The following is a 26,353-nucleotide window of genomic DNA, read 5'->3' as shown; positions in this document are numbered from 1 at the left end:
CCTCCCAGCCGCGACCAATCTTATTCGTCAATTCGTCAGGAGAAAGATCAGTCTTACTCATCAAGATCCTCCCTGCGCTATGGATTCCACTTATGCTCGTTGGGAGCAGGAGGATACATTGATTCACACTTCTTTGGCAAAGTATGACGCCGTCTATTCCTGCAACAATGATGTTTCTTCCCATCTCGAAGCAGATCTGGGATCATACTGCTCTGTTCTATTCAGGGGTTGATAACCTCACCCGTATTTGTGCCACGTACTATGGGTGGATGCGTCTCCGCCGTGGTGATATGAGCCTTGCTGCACATTATGGCCAGTTCGTCTCTCTTTGCCAGCAGCTCGATGTTTTTATTCCTCTTACTTCCGATATTGCAGTTCTTCGACATCAGCGGGACCAGCTTCGTGTGGCCTACTATATTAACAGTCTGGGTCTTGATTTCGCCCATCTCCGTCATCAGATCATTGGCTCTGGCTCTATTCAGTCACTTACTGAGGTTTATTCCTATGCCCAGCAGTGTGCCGGCGAGACTACAAAGGTCATCCCTTCTGATAGGTCTGTTTTGGCTGCCTATGATGATGGTATTCGCTCTAGTCGTGGTGGCCATTTCTTCGGCCGAGGTCGAGGATGCGACAGTGGCCGTGGTCGTGTTGATAGTGGTCGTGGCCGTCCTTATTGTACTCATTATCAGCGGGAAGGCCACATTATTGACACAAGTTACACCTTCATCCCAGCTTTGTCAGTCTCGCTCGGCGCACCTGACTACCGCTAGTGTCGTCTGTTGCTTCATCCATTCCAGCTCCAGTCCCTACAGATGATACATTCACCTTCACACGTGCTGATTATGAGGAGCTACAACTTCTTCGCTTGAGTGCTCGCTCTCCCACTGCGGGCTTTGCACAGCCAGGGAGTTCACCCTTTACCCTACTCTCTAGCTCCGAGTCCTGGATTATTGACTTGGGAGCCTCGAATCACATGACTGGTAACCATTCTTAGCTTACCTCTTTTTGCTCGTTTCCTTCTGATTCTCAGTCCATTATTCTTGCAGATGGGTTTACTACACCCATCATTGGTGTTGGTACTATTTGTCCCTGTCCCACTCTTCCATTGTCTTCTGTCCCTAGATCACCTTTTAATCTACTTTCTATTAGTCAGATTATGCAATCACTGAATTGCTCTATCTCAGTTTATCCTTCTTATTGTTTGTTTCAGGCATAGTTGCAGGAAACTCCTTGGGCGGGTGGGAAACCCGTTTCCCATAAAACGCGTTTCTCGCGATTGGGAAACCAGTTTCCCCTAAAATGAGGGAAACACGTTTCAGAAACGTTTCCAAAATATGATACAAAATTGGAGAAATGTTTCTGAAACACATGGGAAACATATGGAAAACTTATGTAATAATGTGTAAATGCGTGATAAACGGATGCAACACTCGTAGAAAGTGCATATGAAATGTGTAGGAAACATGTGTGGAACTCACAAAAATCATTTGGGATAAAACACATCATTTCCTAAGACGTTTCTCTTACAATTTTTTATTGTTTCTCGTTTCTCATTTCCCCTATATTTGTTTTCATGCATTTTCCGTTTCCGTTTCACGTTTCGTTTCCCGAATTCGTTTCCCACCCTGGTAACTATGGTTTCAGGATCTCTCGACTAGGAAGACGATTGGAATTTTTTATTGTTTCTCGTTTCTCATTTCCCTTATATTTGTTTTCATGCATTTTCCGTTTCCGTTTCACGTTTCGTTTCCCGAATTCGTTTCCCACCCTGGTAACTATGGTTTCAGGATCTCTCGACTAGGAAGACGATTGGATCGAGTCGTGAGGTGAATGGGCTTTACCGTCTTGACTGTCGACCACCGCCTGCTGCCTTACATAGTTTTGTGGTGCTTTTCAGCGGCATTGTCGTCTTGTCCACCCTTCTCTTCAGCGGCTACAGCAGACGTCTCTTGTTCCTGGTCCTATTTCTTCATTTTAGTGCAAGTCCTGTGAACTCGGGAAGCACCATCGTATGTCTTTTCCTTCTCGAGTCGTTAGTAGAGTTTCTAGTCCTTTTCATTTAGTTCATTCTGACGTATGTGGACCCTCTAGGGTCGCTTCAAGTACTAGTTTCAAGTATTTTATTGTCTTTATCGATGATTATTCACGTATGACAGGGGTTTATTTACTTAAAAATCGCTCTGCGGTCTTCTCTGCATTTTGCTCTTTTCATGCTGAAATGAAGACTCAATATAATTGCAATCTTAAGTGTTTACGCACTGATAATGCTTAGGAGTATTCCGCTGGGACTCATGGATTTCAGGATTATCTGACGACTCATGGCATTCTCCACCAGTCTTCTTATGCTTACACCTCTCAACATAATGGTGTAGCAGAAAGAAAACTGTGTTACTTAATGGTGTAGCAGAAAGAAAACTGTGTTACTTAATGGTGTAGCAGAAAGAAAACCTTAATGTTTCATATGCGAGTTTCAAAGTCATATTGGAGCGATGCCATTTTGACTTCATGTTTTTTGGCTAATCGCCTTCCCTCTTTTGTTCTTCGTGGTCAGTCGCCCTTCGTGGTTTTCCATCCTCAGCAGGATCCATTTCCTCTTAGTCCTCGAGTCTTTAGCTGTGTGTTGCATTCATCATTTAGGCCAGGGATGGGATAAACTTGATCCTCGTTCTGAATGTTGTGTGTTCTTGGGCTACTCTCGTACTCAGAAAGGGTATCGTTGTTACAATCCTCGTCTCCGTTGCTAGTTTGTTTCGGAGGATGTTACATTCTTTGAGCTTGAGCCACTTTTCAGCCCAGTGTCCGGCTCCATCACCCAGGTCATGGAACCAGAGGTTTCAATTTCTCTTCCTGTCCTACCTGACTCAGTTCTGGTTCCATCTCCGTCAATTCCAGCACCTGTGACAGTCTCTCCCATGGACTCTCCTCCTGTTCAGTCTTCAAAACAACAGCTTCACCATTCCTCTAAAGTAGTATCATCGACGTCGGCACCTTGATGGTCCACCAGGTATCCTCTTTACCTAGTTCAGCTGAGTCTTCTGATTCCCTCACAACCATGGCACATCACATTGCGTCGTGCACTCGTTCTCATTCTACCGCACATCCCATTTCTCATTATGTTTCATATGACAATCTCACTCCTTTCAAAAGCTTTGTCTCTTCATCTTCTGTTGTGTTACCACAGTCTGTGGCAGAGGCTCCTGCTCACGCAGGATGGCGTGCTGCCATGGACTTAGAGATGGGTGCTCTTCATACGAACCATCTGGTGCTCGGCCGGTTGTTGTCGTTGGGTGTTCTCGATCAAGTGCTTACCTAATGGTACTATTGAGTGCCTGGTAGATAAAGGATATACTCAAACTTACAGAGTTAACTATACAGAGACATTCTACCAGTTGCCAAGATACCATCTGTTCGTGTACACCTCTCTCTCCCAGTTAATCAGGGTTGGATACCTCATCAATTAGATGTGAAGAATGCATTCCTTCATGGCGACCTCACTGAGGAGGTTTATATGGAGCAACCTCCAGGGTACGTTGCTCAAGACGAGATGTCTTCTGTTTGTCGCTTGAGGAAATCCCTGTATGGTTTGAAGCAATCTCCTCGAGCATGGTTTAGGAGGTTCAGTGAGGCGGTCATGTGTTTTGGCATAAAATAGTGTGATGTAGATCACGTATTCAGTCATCAGTCCTCATATGGTTGTATGTCGTTGATTGTATATGTTGATGACATCATCATCACAAGAAATAAGTCCAATAAGATGATACGAAAACCAAGAGTGGAAAGTGGAAAGCTGACGGGTAGAGTTCAATCATCCGATAGCTAGGGGATGATGAACAATGATGTTATGGCTGCTCACTTTACTACTATATGCCTTTAAGTCATAGGGGATTTAAACCGAAAGGCGCTTGAGAGGATAGGCCTCGCCGACTAAGAGCCCTGTCGTGGGGGCAGTGATTCAAAGGGTATACAAAAGTTGAAGACCTTACAGAAAGAATACTCCACCGATGATTTGGTACACCTCAGATACTTCCTTGGGATAAAGGTAGCATATTCTTCTCGAGGCCTATCTTTATCACAAAGGAAGTATGTTTTGGATATATTGGATTATACAAGAAACCATGGCGTGAAACCTACATCCGTTCCTATGGATCCTAATGTGAAACTTGCTCCAGGAGAGTTGTTGAAAGACCCTAGTAGACACAGAAGATTGGTTAGAAAGCTTATATACCTTACGGTTACTCGCCCAGACATATCGTATCTCGTAGGAGTAGTCAGCCAGTACATGAGTTCACCACGCACATCACATTGGGAGACAGTAGTTCAAATTCTTAAGTATTTGAAAGGCGCACCAAGAAAGGGTCTATTATTCAAGAGACATGGTCATATGAAAATTCAAGGGTTTTCTGATGCTGAATGGGCTAGATCTCCAACAGATAGGAGATCGACTGCTGGGTATTATACCTTCATAGGAGGTAACCTAGTGTCACGGAGAAGAAAGAAGCAGGATGTCATCGCTAAATCGAGTGCTGAAGCTGAATATAGAGCAATGGCACATACGACTAAAGAGATAATTTGGCAACGATCCCTTCTGTCAGAGATTGGTATCGTCTCATCTTCACCTTCACAGTTGTATTGTCATAACAAGGCAGTAATGCATATTGCAACGAACCCAGTTTTCCATGAACACACAAATCACATCGAGGTAGATTGTCATCTCATTCATCAGGGATCTGGAAGGGCGAAATATTCACCGTATTCACTCGTTCTGCATATCAGTTAGCCGATATGTTCACAAAGTCATTGGGAAAGGCTAGATTGAGTGATATTTGTAACAATCTAGGAATGTATGATATACATTCCAGCTTGAGGGGGAGTGTTGGAATGAGTAATTACACTAAGGGTATAATCGTCCTTGTAGATATTTTCCCTTTAATATAAATACATAAGTGAGGGGGAGATCTCCCAGCTCACATTATCTTCTCTCATTTCCTTTGCAACACTAATGAAAATTTTTTGGATTAGAATCTTCTTCAAGTTTCTACACTATGGTTCTTTCTTCCTTCCTAATCTTTTCTATCTTGTTTCTGATTTGTGCGAGTGTCAACGACTCAACATATATGACCTATACATCTTTCCTGATGTCGTAACTGTGTTTAGTAATTATTTCAGAACCTAACTTCATTTCCCACTTTTAATCCTCTAAATATTGCTTAAAGTTGTCTACCGTCACCTCTGATTCACTTCTGCTGAGACAGATGATTACTGGATTTCTGATTGCATAACTGAATGATAGCAGTTCTGATTCCATATTTATGACTCCATACTTATGATGTAGGACTGGCTCCTAGCATTGCAGAAGTGTGGATTATTTGTTCCAAAACAACAAAAAGAAGAAAAAAAAAACTACTATTGATGAAGAAATAGCTCATCTTAGTTTCGTGGTTAAGCTCTTCCATTGAGTTCAAAATATTCTTCAGATCTTTCTCCTTTTTATACCATAAATTCTAGTCTACGTTTTCTTTCAATTGATCTTTTTTTTGCTTTCCACATCCATATTCACACATTCTTTCTTTAATTCTGAGACCTCCTTTATAAATACCCTACACCATGCCCTTCTCTATACCTCCTTGGATAACCAATGTTGGTAGCCTACCAGTCCTCAACTAAAAATAATAAGAATTTCAAATTGTGGAGTGGCACCCTGGATCGGTCAAGGTACAAATATTGTTCATCTTGTAGTGAGCAACTAGTGTGGATCAAGATCCAAAAACTGCAATACCATAAGAACTGCAATACCTTATCCATCTAACTCTCTCATTTTAAGTCCAAAACAAGTGAAATACGTCTCTATCTGCTCATCTAGAAGTTTTCTTTCAAACGCAACAAATGGAACCAAAAAAGCCAAAGGGATGAGAGAGATATGATCTGTATGGATCTAGATCCAAAAACTGCAATACCATAAGTAACCATCCACAGGTCCACAATGTACGACTCCATGAGCTTCAGTGCCTCCAACCATACAGCCATGGTCCACTCACAAATTTAACTATGATAGTCCAAACAGCTGAGAGGTCCATAAACTATATAACAATTCAATTAATCAATTTTGTGTTGGATGATCCAATTTGTGCAAATCATCCAATTCGTGCAGCCAAATGGGTCCTAACAGAAATGCCCAACAGTTTATCCACAATTAGCAAATTTGGACAGGCCACCAACCAATATATAAGCAGCATTTCTGAATATTTGCAATTGCAACTATTTTGAGAGCCAATATAGCATCCACAAGGACACCACGGTGTGTCCCACACCAATCACTACTACTGTATAAGAGACACTAAGGCCCAATTGTAAATAGTCATGATCATCCATCTAGTGGGCCCCACGACGGGTGGGCCAACAGCCACAACTCCTAACCCTATAATCAAATGGGAAGCAGAGGTCAGTTAATCAGAAAAAAAAAAGGTCATTCACAAAAACATGGATGGCCACAGTGAAAAAAATGAAGTAGTCAGACAATCCTAACCCATCCCAGCAATGATATGCAAATTGGGATATTCAAAGAAAGAAAGGCCAACAAAGTAAAGTGATCAGAGTAAAGTATCTTAAAACCATAACTGGATTGATGCACAAGCATCCAACTGATTATGCAAGATTAGACTGCATGAGCAGTGAATTGATAAAGCAAGAGCATTTCTTGATAACATAACCAACTAGATAGTGAAAAAGCCTACCGTATTCATTATTAAACACAAAAAAAAAAAAAAACCCACAGATGAAGAACTGCGAATCAGACTAGGGGATAAACTAACCAGTCAACACCATCATGCCCTCTTGAAGAGATGCCGCATCAACATCCCAGAGATATCCAATGCAGAAAGTTTTTCACATCCAAAAACTTCTTGAAGCTTAGCATCGCAGATTATCACCATTGAATTCATTCGATCCTAAAAGATAAGCATACTAACAGTTAATATGAATTTTTTATAGACTTTAATAAAATATGTAACTTGCCTGTCTAACAAAAACAAATGAATGATTATAAACAACCAAATTAAAGAAGAAGTCAAAATATGGAAACTCGTTTGTAACACAATTTAGAATATACAGGTGAAAAAAAAGAAGGAATTTTGAGAGGGAGAAATATGCGCCCCCCCCCCCCCCCCCCCCCCGGGATAAAATGAATGCCGTCACATAACAAAACAACTTTATGCTGACCAATAGATGAAAATATCCATGTAGCGATTTCTAGCCACAATGCCAGTTGGATTCAATTATATACTGTATTGTAATTGCTCAATTATGAGAGACAAAACAGGTTGCAAAACATGAAAACTGAAACCTCCGACAAGACAATTTTTACCTATCTTGGTGATACAAATTAAAATTCTCTCACAATTAAAACCACTAAGGATATCATTGGCCATCTATTGCTCTAGATGGAAAGTAATTCTTCGTTAGAGTTAGATGAAGGGGTGCAATTCACAAACCTGATTAGGGGCATTCGTGATATTTCCCATGTAACCCTAACAACACACACATAGATGTATACATATATATAGTATATATTCATATATTATGTTTTACGAAAGGGAGAGCTATTCGACTCAATTCTCTTTCTCTCTACCTCCCCTCTTCTTCTCTTTTCTCTTTTTTATTTTGAATGGTCTTCTTCTCTTACCTTTTCTCTTCTTCTTCTTCTTCTTTTCTCTACAATAGAGGTTCAAATACTATGAACACGGCATCAAAGCTCCTTCAAAATTTTGACAACTTCACTGAACCAACTATGCCAGGGAAGGAAGCGAACCAGGGTGGCAACACTTCGATCGATTAGGACTTTTCGTATGAGCCTGGAGATCTTGAGCCCGAAAGATCTTCGCTACAATGAAAAACTAGCAAGGAAGGAATCACCCACCATATGTGAGGTTTCTCTCAGCCCGCTAAAAAAGCGATGGGCACACCTAAGGAAAGACTCTACCAGCAATCCGGGCATCGACCTCAACTCCTATGAGACGACAAGTGATAGGGAATTGCATTTGCCTCTCCTCGATCTCCTCATGTTCAACAAAGTTTTAGAAAAGGAAAGACACACTCATCGGCGCCTCTGGGATGAGGAAAAAAGGACCGTAATTAGGGACCTCGAGAATAGTCGGGAAAGCCTGATTATTGAGGCCGTTGTTCCCTTGGAAATGCTGGGACAGGAATTAGATCAACGAGCCAGGGAGCTCCCAGGGCCTAGTGAAGATTCTAAAGGTAAGGCTAAGCAGGGTGGTGATAGTTCAGAAGAGTCAGGAAGTCGTGGATCGTTCTCGGAAGAATTCGATGACTTGTCAACAGTGGGGGACGTTTTTGTGATTGAATACGATGAAGATTTGGGGGCCAACCAAATATATGTTTCTAGCAATGGCGGCAAGAGACAAGGAAGAGAAAGAGGTAAGAGCAAAAGAGGCTGAAAAAAAGATTTGGGGAGGGGGCTTAAGCATTAAGTTCTTCTTCCAATTCAGTCTTTTCATAACCTTCTGGCGTGAATTTAGGATTAAAGGGAGGAAGATTGTTGTGTTGAATGATTGGTAGTTTAAAGGAGTCCTTTTAAATCTCTCGGAAGAGGTTTGTTGATTGATTGGAAGGTTTCAGGATAAGTTTGAGAGTCTTTGGCTACCCTCTTCAGGAGTTGTTCTGCTCTGATTTAGTTCGTCTCGTTGAGTATTCCTGAGGAAGCACGTGAGTGGATGAAACGATGAAGATCTTCACTAAAGCTTCAATTTCTTAGGTCTGGTTATCTTAGGTACTACTCTGATCATGGAAGCTGTGGAGTAGCTGTATTGAAGTTGATTCCCCTTAGCTTGAGAGATTTCAATCTTTTGCTTTGGGTGATATCCTTCTTTTGTACATGTACTTGTCCTCGGGGGTTTTGGAGAGAAGAAGAATTCTTTTTGGTTGATTGGGAAGGAGGTTGGGAAATGGTTTTGGTTGGGGTAGCTGTGGGGTCTGTAGCTTTGTAATGTTGGTGGGAGTTAGCAGGTTGGATGAGCTACACTTTATCTCGATGTAATTATGAGTAGTTTTTACCTGTTTCTCTTGATGGTTCAGGAGTATGCTCTTGGCCATTATACTATGTAAATGCAAGCCGGACCCCCTCGTTCCCAATGTAATTTCCAGGGTATAAATGTACTCTGCCATCTTTCAAAAACAAAAAAAGCTGTAAGTTATGATTCGTGTTGAAACGGTGAAGCAAAAAAGGGGAGAAAATCAAAACTCAAAGTGGCTTTTCAGGTTTCATGGAGCCGCTCCCTCTCTTCCAAACCCTAGCTCCCCCCCCCCCCACCCACTCTTTCCTTCTCACCCCCCTCCCACTCCCCTTAAAACCCTTAGCCGACACCCCCTCTTCCCTCTACTATTGCTGCCACACCATTCCCCACCCCCCACAATGCCATCGCTTGTTGCCGCCCCCTTGCCCACCCCCCAAAAGACTATCCCTTATTGACACCCCCTTGCCCATGCCCCAAAGACCCCCTCCCTTACTGCCTCCCCTTCCAAACCCATCCTGAAACCCCGTAATCTTCATTACATCCCTTCTTTCCAAACCCTACATACCCATTGTTGAGTTTCTCCGTCGTGTCGATCGATTTTTTTATGGTCTTGAGTCTTTTCCCTCTCCTATTTGCCTTGTCGTTCGGGCTTCGGACAGCGGTTGCTGCTAATTTCTCATTCATCGATGGTTAGTTGCTTGTATGTTTTGAATCTCTCTTGTTCTGAGGTCGTGTGTTGTTGTGTTGGGCTGATTGTTTATCGCCCTAGCGAGTTTCTTCTTCGTCGATTTGGGTTGTTGTTTGCTTCACTCGCTTTGGTTATGTGGTTCACGTTTGCCTTGTCTCTGATGGCCCGTGTCTAATGTGTTGGAAGTCATGCTTGCCTTGGTGTGCTTTGGTTCGCTTCGTTGTTGGTGGCTTGTTGGTGTTGGTTGGTTTGATCTCTTCTTTGTGGTTTTGGTGTTCTCATGGCTACCACTTCTGGCACTAATTCGATGGAGCTTCCTATGGTTCAGAAGACATACATCAAATTGGATGGTTCTAATTACCCTCCGTGGAGTCAGGCAGTTGAGACGTTTATTCTGGCTCGAGGCAAAGTTGACTATCTTGAAAAGGATACTCCGCCTGTTGATGATAAGTCTTATAGCAAGTGGCGCTAAGAGGATGCACACATTCAGACACTTTTATGGAATAGTATGGAACCAAAGATTGATGGGTCGATGATGTTTCTATACTCGTCTAAAGATGTTTGGAAACTTGCAGAAACACTTTTTTCCTATGTAAACTGATGCAGGATCTTTATCAATCAGCACTACATTATGAATTTTTGGTTAGGGTTTTGTCTAAAGAAAGAGTTAAACGATGCTTAAGATTGGAATAAATAGGGTTTGGGTTTGATGGAGGACTTACATGGCTAGTCGAAGGGATTTAATTAGGTTAATTCGAAAAGATAAGGAACAAAGTGGATTTGTAGGAAAACTAAAAAAAGAAAAAAAGAGAGAAACCTAGGCAATCAGACCTAGGTTGTCCTAAGCACTCACACTTAGGGAGAAGGCAATCACGCCCTCAATGAAGAGCTCAGCGCTGAGAATTTCTGAAATTTATTCATTACTTCAAAATGATCATTACAATTATTTATATAGACTCCATAACTTGGTGACCAAGTAAACTTGGAGGCCAAGTAACTACAACTGTCTTGGACTCTTTATCTACTAGACTCAATAAAGCCGGCCTAATTCAACATAAAAAACCCACAAAAAAAAACCCACTGACCTAGCCCACATTTACCGGCCTTAAACCAAAAATGACCAGAATACCCCTCATACTAAACTCAGTACTAGCAACATGACTCAAAACCACTCTGACTCTTTAAGCAAGGTCTGATTGGAATCTTGCCAAATAACTATTGGCCTTCGAATTAGGCACGCCCCTTCTCTTGTAATATTTTTCAAATTTCCCTTGCATGGTGCTTGCATCATCTCTCCCCTGCTTGGGAAAACTCAACTCTAGCGAGTTGAAGAGTGGTATCTCTCATAAAGATCACGAGCCAATTGTTAAAATTCGTCATCAGAAATCCACGTGCAGTCCGACCACAGCCTATTCTTCCACTTCACCAAATACTTTTGGTACCCACCGCTTCGAGTCGAAACAATGTTGTTGTCCACAACATCCTCAATCTCATCACGAACATTAGAAGCTGGACGAAGGGGAGCAGTAGTGAGGTCACTAGAAGAAGCATCAATAAGTCCAGGGTAAAGAGTAAGATCTTCAATATTGAAGACATTACTAATACCCATGCTGTCCGGCAAGTCCGAAACATAGGCATTAGAGTTTATCTTCTTGAGAATCTTGGTAAGGACCAACACTTCGATACTGAAGCTTCTTATACTTGCTGGTCGGAAAGCGTTCGGGTCGTATACGCACCATAACTTGATCCCCAACTTCAAACTCAGCATGTCGACGGTGTAAGTATGCTTGGCTCTTGTATCTAGCATTGCTTGAAGCAATTTTGCGGCGCACATCAGCATGGATGGCTCGAATATGCTCGGTAAACGCGTCTGCTTCTGCACTAGGAAGGGCTGAAAGGGGTAGAGGGACCAAATCAACTGGTTTCCTTGGTTGCAAACCCAAAACAATCTCAAAGGGGCTACGATCAGTAGATCTGTTGACTGAGCTATTGTATTCAAACTCAGCCAACGGTAAAATCAAATCCCATGTAGTAATCTTGTCTTCCACGAAGCAACAAAGTAGATTTCCAAGACTTCTATTAACAATTTCGGTCTGCCCATCAGTTTGCGGATGAAAAGCAGTTGAAAATTTTAGCTGAGTATTTAATAAACGCCACAAAGTCCGCCAAAAGTAGCTAGTGAACTTCACATCTTTGTCTGACACAATAGTTTTCGGCAATCCATGGAGCCGCACCACTTCTGTAAAGAACAATTTTGCCACATGTACAGCATCTGTGGTCTTTGAGAAAGGAATAAAATATGCCATCTTTGAAAAACGATCCACAACCACTAGGATAGAATCGTATCCTCGAACGGTCTTTGGCAATCCCAGGACAAAGTCAATACTTAGGTCTTGCCAAGGCTCATGAGGAATCGAAAGTGGTGTATAAAGGCCCGTGTTCTTCTTCCTTCCCTTTGCCAATTGACATGTACGACATGGGGACACCAATTTAGCAATATCATGCTTGAGACTAGGCCAATAAAATCTTTCCTCAATCATGGCAATCTTCTTGTCTCGTCCGAAGTGACCTCTCCCATGCAGTTCCCATACAACTTGGTCACGAACAGAAGTAGAGGGTAAGCAAAGACGATGTGCCTTGAATAGATAGCCATCTTGTAGAGAAAAGTCAGTATGACCCCGCTGTCCAGCTAGCAAATCAGCATAGATAATGCAAAAATCCTTGCACGAAGCGTACTCATTCTTCAATTGCTCACATCCTACCACCTTTACAATCATTGTAGTAAGCACGTACACCACTCGGCTAAGCGTGTCTGCTGCTTTGTTCTCGACACCAGCCTTGTGCTTAATGACAAATGTATAAGCTTGAAGGAATTCAACCCATTTCCCATGCCTCGGGTTTAACTTCTTTTGACTGTTGATATGCTTCAAAGCTTCATGATCAGAATATAGCACAAACTCCTTAGAGATAAGATAATGCGGCCAATAACGTAAGGCTTGTAGTACCGCATAAAACTCCTTGTCATACGTAGAGTATTTTTGTTTGGCGTCATTAAGCTTCTCACTGAAGAATGCAATTGGATGGCCTTCCTGACTGAGTACACCACCAATACCACCGTGTGAAGGATCACAAGCCACTTCAAAAACTTTGGCAAAATCTGGTAATTGTGGTACCGGTGCCTCTGTCATTCTCTTCTTTACCTCTTCAAAAGCTTTGGAAGCTGCTCGTGCCCATGTGAACTGGCCCTTCTTCATGCAATCAGTTATTGGCGCCATAACAGTGCTAAAACTACGAATAAATCTCCGATTGAAAGTTGCTAACCCGTGGAAACTCCGTACCTCATGCAATGTGGTAGGTGTAGGCCAGTTGACAATGGCTTCAATTTTCTCAGGATCTGCTTCCACGCCTCTAAAAGACACGATAAAACCAAAAACACAACACGAGAACTCATAAAGGAACACTTCATATTAATATAGAGTTTCTCTTGCCGGAGAATGCTCATCACTTGTTGCAAATGGAAGAAATGTTTGGCCTTAGTATTGCTATAGATCAATATATCATCAAAGTACACAACCAAGAAATGACCAATAAAAGGCTGTAGTACCTGCGTCACCACTCGCATGAAGGTACTTGGTGCATCGCATAGGCCGAAAGGCATAACTAGCCACTCGTAGAGTCCATCCTTGGTCTTGAAAGCCGTCTTCCATTCATCTCCCCAGCGAATACGGATTTGGTGATAACCACTCTTGAGATCAAGCTTCGAAAAGATGGTAGCTCCAGCCATCATGTCCAGCATAGGAAAGCGGTACTTGATGGTGATCCTGTTGATAGCACGGCTGTCCACGCACATGCGCCAACTCCCATCCTTCTTTGGGGTCAATAACGCTGGCACAGCACACGGACTCAAGCTTTCTCTAAAAGTTTGGTTGCCTTCATTAAACCTTTTTGTGGCTGTCTCCCCAGCCTGGGAAGAAAATTTCTTCATGGTTGGCACTCTCAAGTACTCCTCCATGTCTAAGGCCACTTGGAAAGCATGCTCCACGTTGTATAGTGGTTGTTGGAGCATTTCTCTCCTTATATCAGATCTCATACCAGATTTGAATCTAGCCAAGGAATGACGAGGATCTTCAACAATTTGACTTCGGGTCTTGAGTTCGTCTAACTTTTGCATATATTCTGCCACGGTCATGCTTCCTTGCTTAAGATTGACAAGTTGCTCACATATTCGGTCCTGATAATTGGGTGGCATGTACTTTTCCCGTAGCTTTGCCTTCATCTCTTGCCAAGTACTGATGGGTGGCTGTCCTAACCTTCTTATGTCGCCTTCGACACCCATCCACCACACTTTTGCTAGACTTATGAGCTTCATCTTAGCAAAACGAACTCGCCTCTCATCTGACATATCATACCAATCAAAATATTTCTCAATCGCAGACAACCAACCAGCAAAGATTGTTGGATCGAGTCTCCCGTCAAAGTCTGGCACATCCACCTTCACCTTCTTTGTGATATCTGCCGCGATATCTTGAGGCTCGTAATAGTCTCTCTCAAGCAACTCCCTTGTCCAATCCACCAAGGGGGCTTGGAGCTCTTGTTGAGGTTTGTCAATCCTCACCCCTCGCCTTGGAGTGAGATTAATTGGCTGATCTACCTGCTGTCCACCTCGTTCAACAGTTCTGTCATCATTGGCTTCGCCTCCACTTGACTCTCCATCAAGGTTGGCTACAGAGTTACCCGTGGTTTGAGTAACCCTTGATTTTAGGACTCCCATACGAGTATTTAAGCCATCCATTTGCTCCACAAGCCTAAGCAACAACTCATCTCGTTGATGATCCGTCAATCTCCCTTTACAAGTTCTTCCAGTACAAGTAGACATAGTGCTGACCTGCTCTGATACCAAAATGATGCAGGATCTTTCTCAATCAGCACTATATTATGAATTTTAGGTTAGGGTTTTGTCTAAAGAAAGAGTTAAAAGGATGCTTAAGATTGGAATAAATAGGGTTTGGGTTTGATGGAGGATTTATATGGCTAGTAGAAGGGATTTAATTAGGTTAATTCGAAAAGATAAGGAACAAAGAGGATTTGAAGGAAAACTAAAAAAAGAACGAGAGAGAAACCTAGGCAATCACACCTAGGGTTGTCCTAAGCACTCACACTTAGGGAGAAGGCAATCACACCCTCAATGAAGAGATCAACGCTGAGAATTTCTGAAATTTATTCATTGCTTCAAAATGATCATTACAATTGTTTATATAGACTCCATAACTTGGAGGCCAAGTAAACTTAGTGACCAAGTAAACTTGGAGGCCAAGTAACTACAACTGTCTAGGACTCTTTATTTGCTAGACTCAATAAAGCCGGCCCAATTCAACATAAAAAGCCCACAAAAAAAAACCCACTGACCTAGCCCACAACCACCGGCCTTAAACCAAAAATGACTAGAATACCCCTAATACTAAACTCAACACATTTATCTCTATTCCAATTCGGAAACCGAAGGAGGCAGAAGTTTATCTCTCTCTCCAAAACCACTCTGATTCTTTAAGCAAGGTTTGATTGGGAATCTTGCCAAATAACTATATTGGCCTTCGAATTAGGCGCGCCCTTTCTCTTGTAATATTTTCCAAATTTCCCTTGCATGGTGCTTGCATCAAAACAACCTCACACGGATCTGTGACGTTTACTCGGAACTCCTCCATCTACAATGTGGTGATAAGCTTATTTCAGAACATTACTCGAAGTTTGTGACGTTATGTGAGCAGCTTGATATGTACATGCCTTTCACGACGAATGCTACCATGTTAGCCAAGCGCCAGAAAGATCTGTGGGTTATCCAGTTCTTGGACTCCTTAGCCCCTGAGTTTCTCTCCATTCGTCAGATTGTGGGACATGGCTCTCATCTCTCCCTCGACTAGGTTTTCTCTCGAGTGCAACTCTCTGTGCGGGTTGAAGTGTCGATTGATTCATCCATCAAGCGCTCTGCTCTTGCTGTGTAGTCTGGTTAAGGCTGTGGTGGTCGCGGCGGCCGAGGTCATGGGCGTCATGGTCGTGGCACTGATCGCAATTCAAGGAGCGTGGTTTTCATGGTCGTAGATCCTGATTTTGCACTCACTGTGGTTTGGAGGGTCATTCCGTCGACTTTTGTCATGATTTGCATCCGGAGTTGAGGCTGTCTCACCATGCTAATCTACGTCGCTTCCTGTAGTTGAGAGTTCCACTCCTCCATCCTCTACACCAATTGAGCCTACAGATTCCATGGTTGTCTCACGAGCCACGTATGAAGCCTTCTTGCATTCCCTAGGCAAAGGCAAGTAGCCCACAGCCAGTTTCATGTAGCAAGGTAGCACTCCGTCTTGTTTCCTTTCTAGATGGATCTTGGCTCATTGACTCTGGGGCTTCTAACCACATGACTAGTAAATCAAATTGACTTTCTTCCTTTCAGTCGTATTCATCTTCAGACCCTATGGTTACCTTGGCTGATGGAAATAGCTCTCCAGTTACTGGAGTTGGTGTCGCGTCCCCTCATCCAAGTCTTTCTTTATCTTCTGTACTTAATCTCCCTAAGTTTTCTTTGAATCTTCTTTCTGTTAGCCAACTTACTAAACATCTTCGTTGTTCTGTGACATTTTTAGCTTCTTACTGCGTGTTTCAGGATCTGCAGGCTTGGAGGAGGAGTGGTCCTGGGCATGAAGTTGATGGCATATATTACCTTGATCGTGCTCGTACTGATATCACGTTGCGAAGTTCAGTTGACAGTTTTCAGTGGCATTGCCGTCGGGGCCACCCCTCAATGGAGAAGGTTCATCTTATCACTGTTGTTTCTATTCATGTGAATCCATTTCAATGTAAGTCGTGTCAGTTAGGGTATGGGAATTTCTAAATCTTAGGAAAAGATTTAGAGATGGGTGCAAGAAAATATGTGGGAGATTTCTTGCAGTTGAGGGTGTTTTCTGAAGCAGGGTGAGGGTGGCCGACTGAGAATAACAAGGGAGAAAGGCAGAGGATATGGCAGATTGGGCGGATATGGAAGGTTTCCGTAAGCAATGGAATTAGAGTCTTGGGGTTCTCGAGTAAGCTGTTTTATTATCAAAACTCAGAGAGGGAAAAAAAGGGAAAATCAGTTGTGAAATAATGGGAATAAGGGCAGATGTTAATCGAGTAGAAAGATGGGGTTTCTGAGTGCTATCAGAAGGCTAAAGAAAGGGACTGGTTGCATTGATCAAGGGACTAGTTTGTAGGGTGACTTGGATGAACCGAACCAGGTATTTCTGGGCTGCACAAGAGCAGAACCTCACCTAGAATGGCAATTTGGTCTTGGGCTGAAACTCGAGCAGCAAACAGAAGGATCCGATCCAAGGTTGAAGATGATTGAGTTGGCTGGCGATCAATTCGGCAGACAGCTTTTTTATTGTTGCTTCACATATTTTAACCCCGAAAATGGATGGATTTTCAATGTGTGCGCTGGTGCTTGTTGTTGGTTATGTGAGGTAACTTGGATCCTTCGCTCTGATACCAGACTGATGTAGGCTAGGGAGAAAAAATAGAAGAAGAAGAGTTAATAATAATATGAGACTAAAATACCCCTAAAAATTAAAAACATGGAAATAAAAATCCTAAAAACTAAATATCATGGAAATAAATCCCTAACAATCCTAATGGGCAAATATGTCACTTATTGGGACCCAGACGCCTACGAACCGCATCATATGCACTGGGGGCTTCTAACTCGGCCTCTGAACACTAGCACTCCTCTCTTTTTATAACACCCAAATTGGGAGGAGTAGCATTAGATTCCAAAGAACTTTTCCTTTCTTCCGGCAAGGGTCCAACACTTCAATAAATCCGGTACCTAGGAAGGGAAGACCCAAGACCATGGTTTTAAATTTCAGCCGAAATACCGAAATTTCAGATTTCGGCCGGGCCCAAAATTTACACCAAAACCAAAATGGCCACAGAAATTTCATTTTCGGCTGAGGCCGAAACTGAAATTTCAATCCTGACCCAAGACATGCAAAATTTGGTGAGTATTTTGCTTCGCACGTACCTGGCTAGGCTGCAGTGGATGAATAAATGTTGAATTGTCTCTCCCACCCTCACACACATAAAACAATGATCTATACTTATCATATTGCGACTGCGCAGATGGTCCACAGTTAGAATTTTGTCTAGCATCATTGTCCATCCAAATGCACAAACCCTAGGAGGTGCAAGAATGCTCCACACACTGGCTAGGCGAGAAGGAGCAGAATTAGATACAATAATTTGGTAGAATGAGTTGACCCTACAATCCCCAAAAGAACACCAGATCCAAACCCTTTCATCCTCTCCAGTCCTATTGATGTAACACACTACCATCATCTCCAACAGTCTTGCCACCATATCCAATTCTCTTTCGAAGAAGTTTCTTCTGAAATTAATTCTCCACGCTATTTTATTCGCCTCTCTCTGAAAGCAATCTATTACCCAACTTTCCTAATCCATCACCACAACAAATAAGTCAGGAAATAAATCCTCCAACATGGCGTCTCCACACCACTTCTGATACCAAAAACTTTATTCCATCACCCTTATAGACCGGATACCTTATTCCTTCATTAAATATCTGCTTTGGTATCAAAATGTCTCTATATATCGTCACCCTACCATCCCTAACCTGTCGTCAGATGTCCACTGACCATGTAGTGACCCAAACTTTCCTTCCAGGATTCTTACCCATAAGTTCAATTTCTCTACCCAAACTGTCATAGCCAGCCGTCGTTCACCACTTTTAGTTTCCTAATGACCACTCCCCCGTCTTTGATTGGTTTAGTAGCTTCTTCCCAGCGGACTAAATGAAATCTTTTCTTCTCATCTGACCCTCCCCGAAGAAGTCTTCTCCTAATCTCCTCTATCCTCTTAATCACACTTACAGAGCATTTGAATACCAAGTATTAGTACACCGGAATGGTCACCAACACCACTTTTTTACCGCCCAAAGAGGCTAGGTTTCGCTTCCAAGTGTCTATCTATTATGGTGTGCCAATGCCTCTTCTTTGGTCGGCCAACTCCCACAGGCAGGCCAGTGTAGATCGGAAAGATATCCACGGTAACACCCAAGTAGGCCTGCCAACCCTTCAACCTCATCAAGATGGGTATTAATCCCCAATATTCTTGATTTACATTAGTTGGATCTCTGTCTCGTGACCACCTCATAGCAAGGGAGGATAGCCTTTAGCTTTAGCACCTTTTCCATCTTTGGTACACTAAATATCAACGTGTCATCTGCAAACTGAAGATGGGACACCACCTCCTGAGGTCCTATTTTGAATCCCTCAATTAGGCCCAAGACTTACCTATGCTTATCAATCTGCTTAATGTCTCGGAGATGATCACGAAATAAAAAGGGGGAGAGGGGATCCCCAGGCCTTAGGCCTCTAGATAATTTAAAGAACCTTTGGGCGAGCCTTAGGCCTCTAGAATCATTTCATTCACTTCTTTTTATTTTTTATTTTTCAAAAACACTGTTTTATACCATACTTATGAATAACACTTTGGTGGATGTAGGTATAATAGCTTCTAGAACTAACTTTTGAAAACCTACACAGGTAGTGGAGATCATGTATAGTTTACTCTCGGTGGGAAAGGATAACAAGATTTTGCCACCATAAATCTTCCAGCTCAGTACAGTTTAAACATGAGTTATTTTACTATAACCATGGTTTAAAATTTTGACCGAAATTTTGGATACCGGTGGGGACCGAAACCGAAAATTTCCGAAATTCAATTTTTCGCCATTTACCAAATTTCTCTCCGAAATTTCGGTTCAATGACATTATTTATTAAAAAAATAAAGTGTTACAAAATTTCGGTCCAAAATTTAGAAATTTGGGTCCAGAATTTGGAACCAAATTACCAAATTTTGGACCGAAATTTCGGTTTTTGGTGGGGTCCGAAACGGTTACCGAAACCGAAATTTTAAACCTTGACTATAACATGAGATATTAGAAGTGAATATATTTTTATTTTTATATTTTTGAAAAGCAATGATTTTTATTAAGCAACAAAAAAAACAACAGCAAAAGGTCCGATCTAGATGATCGGGCCTCATGAAAAACAGACATGATATTTCAACACAGCACAAACAGTAAAGTAGCTATGGCTAAAAGCATGCCAAGACACTTCTAAAAGGCCTTCTATTTAGACATTTGGTCTCTTAATGTCAAACTGAGGAAGGATACTCCTGTGTTGGCTAACCTATCTACCTCCCCAGTAGCATCTCTTTCCACATGGAAAAATGAACTCTAGAATCTCTTCAAACACGTTCGCTAGTTTCCATGGGTACCCCTGACCCTCTGTACACCATCTGATTAGAGAACAGCCTTCAACATACAGACTCTTCACTTAAGAATGGCATCAACAATATTACTCCGTGCACTAGAGCCAAAGCGTCTGCCTTGGTCGATCTCCTCTCACCCACCAGACCTGAAAATGTGAGCCTAGTCTCTCCATTCTCATCTCTTATGATTCCTCCTTCCTTGCACGTCCGAGGAACCCCTTACTTGCTTGATCAAAGTTCATCTTTATGCTACCCAATGGGGTTTGAGGACAACTAGGTACCATCTTAAGCTTGGAAACCACAATGTGTAGGTAGTAACCCCATTTCCTCTTAATAATTGAACCTTGTACCCCTTTAAAAAATTGCATCAACAGTGCCCCCCTCCATTGTTCTCCCAACATCTTCTTCAATATCACTGTGCTTGTAGACTTTCTTGTACAAGTCCACTCCTTCCTTCCCAACCAGATTGTCCAAATCATGGCTTGTAGGCACAATTTCAAGAGCGCCCTTCGTCTCTCCGACCAGGACAACACCCACCAAGATGCAATGTATGTTTCGATCGAATATATTTTGTTTATGGTAAAATATTATAATAGATTCTAGTGAATCACATGACACATATACTTGTGAAAATAAAATTTAACCCTCTGAACGATCAGAAAGGTGGCCGGGAGATGTAGGTATTCTTCTTTTACAGTACTAGCTTCGAAAAACATATATATAGGGATTTGGTATTGACATCATCACAGTTTGTCTTATTTGATTTGCTTTTACTTTTTTTTACATATAGGACAAACTGACATTAGTATGATACTTGTCCATACCACTGTATAAATATAAGCAATCTGATTAGTGGCATGGCATCCTATCACATCACAATAACAAAAAAAGGGAAATGACCCAGTGAGATTTAATCAAGCCCACCCCAAGCATAACAAATGGCACATGAATGAGTTACTAAAATCAAGCTCCACCTGACCATATTTCAATGATGCAGTTATGCACGTCCAGGACTATGAGAGATGCTAAGCAGATGTCAAAAAACTTAGAAAGCTACAAAAGTTATACAAATTTATTCAACCATTTACCAACCTCCAACTGGTTAACTTTTACGTAGTCCCACACACGCTTCACAGCCTCCGATGGAAGCATTTCCCTTTCTCCAGTACCAAAAAACTTGGCAAGTGCATCAGATATTATCACATGAGACGTACCAGGCTCACTACATTCACTTGGAGCTTCCACATTTGTGACCCCGACCTTTAACCTTTTACGATCTGAACCTGAATCTTCTGCAAGCATTACAAAACGTGAAATTTCATCCAAATTGTCCTAGGTAAAAATTATTGAATCCTTAATATTGGCCCCAGATACATACTTGAAGGTTCAAGTGGAATGATATGCTTTGCTAATAGCTTATTCATCTTGAACATGTCAGTACAGTCAGTCTCAAACAACAAACGAAGAGTATCATTGCAGATAATTTTTCTCTTGTTACTTGGATCTTGGAGATTGTTTTTCCGTATGTATGCCCATAGTTCCTTCACAATCTGTACTCAAAAGAAGGGTGATTCGGGATTTTGAACATAAAAAGAATAATTGCAGAATAAACCTTTGAAAGATGGCATGGTTGATTTAGGGAGTCAGAACCTGAGTCCTCGGCATGGTTGGCTCACCAACAACAGCTTGAAGAGCAGGTGAAACACCACAAACTTTGTTGAGACCCCCCGGGCCACCTCTTCTTTTAGCTCCAGTAGGAGTAGGAGCACTGCAATGAAGTGGTAAAAGTACAAAGTACAAACACATCAGGTCGAGGAGCATACTAGGCAATATTCTCCCATTAACACCATTTTTCTTCTATAGTTTAAAAGCTTTTGCGGAAAGCCACTGGGTAAGCCTATTGTTAAGGGGTTATCTACTCACTTGCACATGGCGCGCTACAATTTGATAATGCGAAGAAAATCTTATTAGGGAATAAGTTCAGTCTTCTATGGTAGGAAAAGACTCCACCCCGAAGTTTGAACCAAATGATGGAACCTTCCAGACATGATGTGGGTCACCCCCCATGTTTTGTTATAGGCCCCATTAATGATCCAGCAAGCTGGTGGAATCTCACCTCGCTCAGTGAACTGAATTGGGAATCTAATAGTACCCACCTTATTTGGATGAGTAAGATGTAACAAGTTTTGAACCTAGGTCTATTTTTTCCAGAAAACTTTACAATAGTACTAGCATAAGTTTGGCAAGCATGGATTAGCACAAATGTTGGCAGAAGAGATAAGGTATGTTTAATAAGAATCGGAATCAGGTAGCACAATAGGCTAGAGATATAGAGCAGAGACATAATCTACTACATTCCCAAGTGACAGCAACTCCTAACACTTAACAATCTTCCCCCTAGACTCATCCTAATACAGGAAAGTAAATTTTGAGCAATAGTTCTTCAACGCCCAAAGCAATCCTCTATCAACTTAGCAATTAAACATGAACCACAAATTTCCAGCAGTAATTCCTAAATATAATTCCCTAAAATTCAAAAATGAATCTCATATATTTCCCATAGAAATGATAAGACATGACAATATGAAAATCCCAGCATTAGATAAGAGAACTTATTCATATATTGAATAGCATCACATCATTGGATTTGGGGCATCAGAACATCAAATGCTAGGAATCACTATGAAAAGATGAATCTTTTATATTTCCAACCATCAAATTATCCAAAACACATTAAAAGAACAATATATATACACCTTAAACCCTAGATGGATCTCAACCCAGATCCAAATCCCAAGTTCATCAGCCAGGACTTTGCCACCACCCAAGAACAGGTCGTAATCTAAACCATTAGCAGTAATAGTAATTCAAGTGAATGTTTTGGAGTGATTTCTACTAACTGTTCTATGACACATTAACACATACTTCATATTTTGATTGAAAGATGAATATTGTAAGGCTGCTTGTTACCCTTATGCCAGTTGCATAAAAGATATCAAATATCAATTCTCAACGGAAAAATCAGTGAATGACAATATTATTTTTTTAATGATTCAGTGAATGACAATAATGATAACAGGACATCATGTAATTTTTTTCACTCCGTCTTATTTCATTTTTAATTATTTCATTTTTCATATTATTATCTATTTTCAAATTACGTTGCACTAATTTTCTTTAAACACTTTTTTTCCTGAAAGTATCGCTTAACTTAACACACTGAGGCGTACACTTTTGTTCTTAGGGTAACCCTTCGCTTGACTCTACTTTTAAATGTGTGAAACAACGTGAATAACATATAATATTATGCCCTAATACACTCTCAGCATCCATTAATCGTTGTGATTGATGGAAACCCACAACAGTACAATGATTTTTTTTTTGCTAGGTAAGCTGGGATCGAACCTCCGACCTCATGGTGGAAGGCCAAAGCCTTTACCATTGAACTAGAGGCTCAATCCCAAAATACAACAGTACAATGATAATTGAAACTGCAATGACATGCAATGACATCCTCAGCCATACCCTTTAGCGACAAAGAATGCACTTAGCTTACATATAACCCTATTGCTGGGAATCAAACTACCAACAAAATAGCATCAAAAGCCATAAATGCGTCCATATCAAGAAGCAATAAAATATTAACCCCTAGCTTTGCTTCACTAAATCACAGGAATCTCTTGTTTCATCCTCATCCATAACACCATGAAAATACAATTTCACGATGCCAACAACATACTCAAATTAGGAAACAATCACGAAACCAAAACCAAAAACACATTCAACAACAACCATCTCAAAAACACAACCAAAATCAAGAACCACATAATTCAACAATTCAAATTATCGGTGCACAATAGAAACAAAAATAAGAAAAAAGAGAAAAAAAACCCTAATCAAAATTTTTTTTTGGTAGGTAAGCTGGGATTGAATCCACAACCTCAAGGTTGAGATACAAAGCCTCAACCATTGAGCTATAGGCCCACATCCCTTTATCTCATCTAATTTTACCCAGTGTTTAAAAACGCGGATTTGACGCGGAACGCGGCCAGGAAAAATCCTTGTCGACTCGGCGCGGACGCGGCCAACAACGCGGTTGACGCGGTCATAACTTGGGAGAGTCGAAGGAGTTTAATGACTATGTAGGGCAAAACGCGGAATGCGGATGTGGTGCAATGCGGAACGCGGCCAAGGCAAAAAGGAGTCGACTCGGGGGAGTTCCTTGTCGAGTCAAGGAGTTTTTAAACACTGATTTTACCCATTTAAAAAAAAATCCTAGAACCTACAATTGTAAACTTCTAATAAGGCATAACGAATTCAGAACAACACAGAAACAAAAAAAACTCAAAATTCAAAAGATATATTCAGAAATAACAAAAAATAGAGAAAAATGAAACCCTAGAATCATCAATCATCAGCAATTTCCATTCAAATCTCCAACATATCGAAACCTAAAGAATAGAATAAGGAAAGAAAAAAGAAAAAGAATGAAAATGAAGACAAAGAATAAGACCAAGAGCATCATTATAAATTTTCGATAAACCATTTTGAATGAAGAACAAGAGCATGAACAAACAAATCCTAAATTTCAAAATATCTACTCAGAAAAAACAAACAAAAAAGAGAGAAAAATGAAACCCTAGTATCATCAATCATCATCAATTTTCATCCAATTCTCCAACATATCGAAACCTAAACAAGAGAATAAGGAAAGAACTAGAAAAATAATAAAACTGAGGACAAAGAATAAGAACAAGAGCATCATTATAAACTTTCGATAAACCATTTTGAATGCAGAACAAGAGCATGAACAAACAAACCCTAAATTTAAAATATTACTCAGAAAAAGCAAAACAAAAAAGAGAGAAAAATGAAACCCTAGATTCATCAATCATCGTCAATTTCCATCCAATTCTCCAACATATCAAAACCTAAACAAGAGAATAAGGAAAGAAACAGAATAAGAATGAAAATGAGCACAAAGAATAAGAACAAGAGCATCATTTTGAATGCAGAACAAGAGCAAGAAAAAACAAACCCTAAATTTCAAAAGATCTACTAAGAAAATATCGATAAAAAAAACAAAAAATAGAGAAAAATGAAACCCTAGAACCATCAATCATCATCTATTTCAATCCAACTCTCTCACATATCCAAACCTAAACAAGAGAATAAGGAAAGAACAAGAAAAATAATAAAATTAAGGGATAAGAACAAAGAAAAAAAAACCAAAACATTTACTCAGAAACAACAAAAAAAAAAAAAAGAGAAAAATAAAACCCTAGAATACAATTCAATTCTCCCAAATAAGGAAACATAAACAATGAAATCAAAGTGAAAGAATAAGAAAAAGAAGAGGAAAAACAATGAAATCAAAGTGAAAGAATAAGACAAAAAACCTTTCTTTAGTTAGGGTTTCAGTGGCCGGAGCGGTGGCCGGAGCAGCGGCCGGTGGGGCCGGAGCGGCCACAACAACATTGGGCTGCTGCTGAGGAGGAGGAGGAGGTGAAAACACAGGCTGTGAACGAAATCCAACTTCATGATGGTGATGAGGGTGAGGATGATGAATATGAGGAGTAAATTGGGGGTGGATGGATTGAAATTGGGGGTGATGTTGAAGGGCAAAATGGTCTTTTGGAGGGCGAATAAGGAGGTCGATCTGGTCTCGTATGAAAGAGGCCTTGTGAGAGAGGTCTAACCCTAGTTTTGCCTCCAGTTGCTGAACAACGCCGTTAAAGGAGATGACGGCGTTCGGTCCCGTCTGACGGAGCACCGATTCTAGGCCGTTTGCTATCTCTTGGTCAGATACCATTCTTCTCACAACATTTAACGGTTAAATTTAACAGAAATTAACCGTCTCTCTCTGCTCTCTCTCTCTCTCTCTCCAAACCCTTCGCTGTCTCTGTCTCTCTCTTCCTCCTCTCTTTCTCTCTCCACCTATTTCTATCTCTCTCTTGTTTTTTCGTCTATATTTAAATAGGGAATTGACGGAAAAACCCCTATAGGAATTGTAGATTTACTGAATTAGTATGACGATGATGCCCTTGCTTCGTTCAAAACAGACGTGGGTTCTTTAACGGGGTGGAGTGTAATTTTGGGATTTGGGAAGGGTATTTATAGCAAGGTCACTGCAATTGAGGCACGCGGAGATGGCGTAATTAGGTATTTAAATTACCATTTTACCCTTTATGTTTATGGAATTTTACACTTTATTTAATGGCTTTTAAGTGGGCTTTTTGGACATTAAATCTGTCTCTGTCTCTGTCTCTGTCTTCCTCAGTCTCCTGTTTTTTCGTCATATATCTAAATGGTGAATTGACG

General features: G+C 41.1%; 1 protein-coding gene across 1 annotated transcript in view; it reads right to left on the bottom strand.

Annotated features, from left to right (window-relative positions):
• LOC143855523 (SWIB complex BAF60b domain-containing protein) overlaps positions 1-25,989 on the bottom strand; it is a 36,342-nt gene extending 10,353 nt beyond the window's left edge. Inside the window, exons 1-5 of the mRNA XM_077365672.1 lie at positions 25,432-25,989; positions 21,683-21,800; positions 21,411-21,582; positions 21,125-21,324; positions 6,810-6,944 (exon numbers count right to left, since the gene is read on the bottom strand). Coding sequence (XP_077221787.1) covers positions 6,822-6,944; positions 21,125-21,324; positions 21,411-21,582; positions 21,683-21,800; positions 25,432-25,844 — 1,026 coding nt within the window. The 5' untranslated portion in view covers positions 25,845-25,989 and the 3' untranslated portion in view covers positions 6,810-6,821. The remainder of the gene's footprint in view (positions 1-6,809; positions 6,945-21,124; positions 21,325-21,410; positions 21,583-21,682; positions 21,801-25,431) is intronic.
• Between the last annotated feature and the right edge of the window lie 364 nt (positions 25,990-26,353).

This window comes from Tasmannia lanceolata, unplaced genomic scaffold (assembly GCF_043159265.1).
Source record: "Tasmannia lanceolata isolate RefF3 unplaced genomic scaffold, GAP_Taslan_0.1 ptg000003l, whole genome shotgun sequence".
Classification (NCBI taxonomy): domain Eukaryota; kingdom Viridiplantae; phylum Streptophyta; class Magnoliopsida; order Canellales; family Winteraceae; genus Tasmannia; species Tasmannia lanceolata.
Note: the sequence above shows the minus strand (reverse complement) of the source record. Positions and strands in the feature narration are given on the sequence as shown.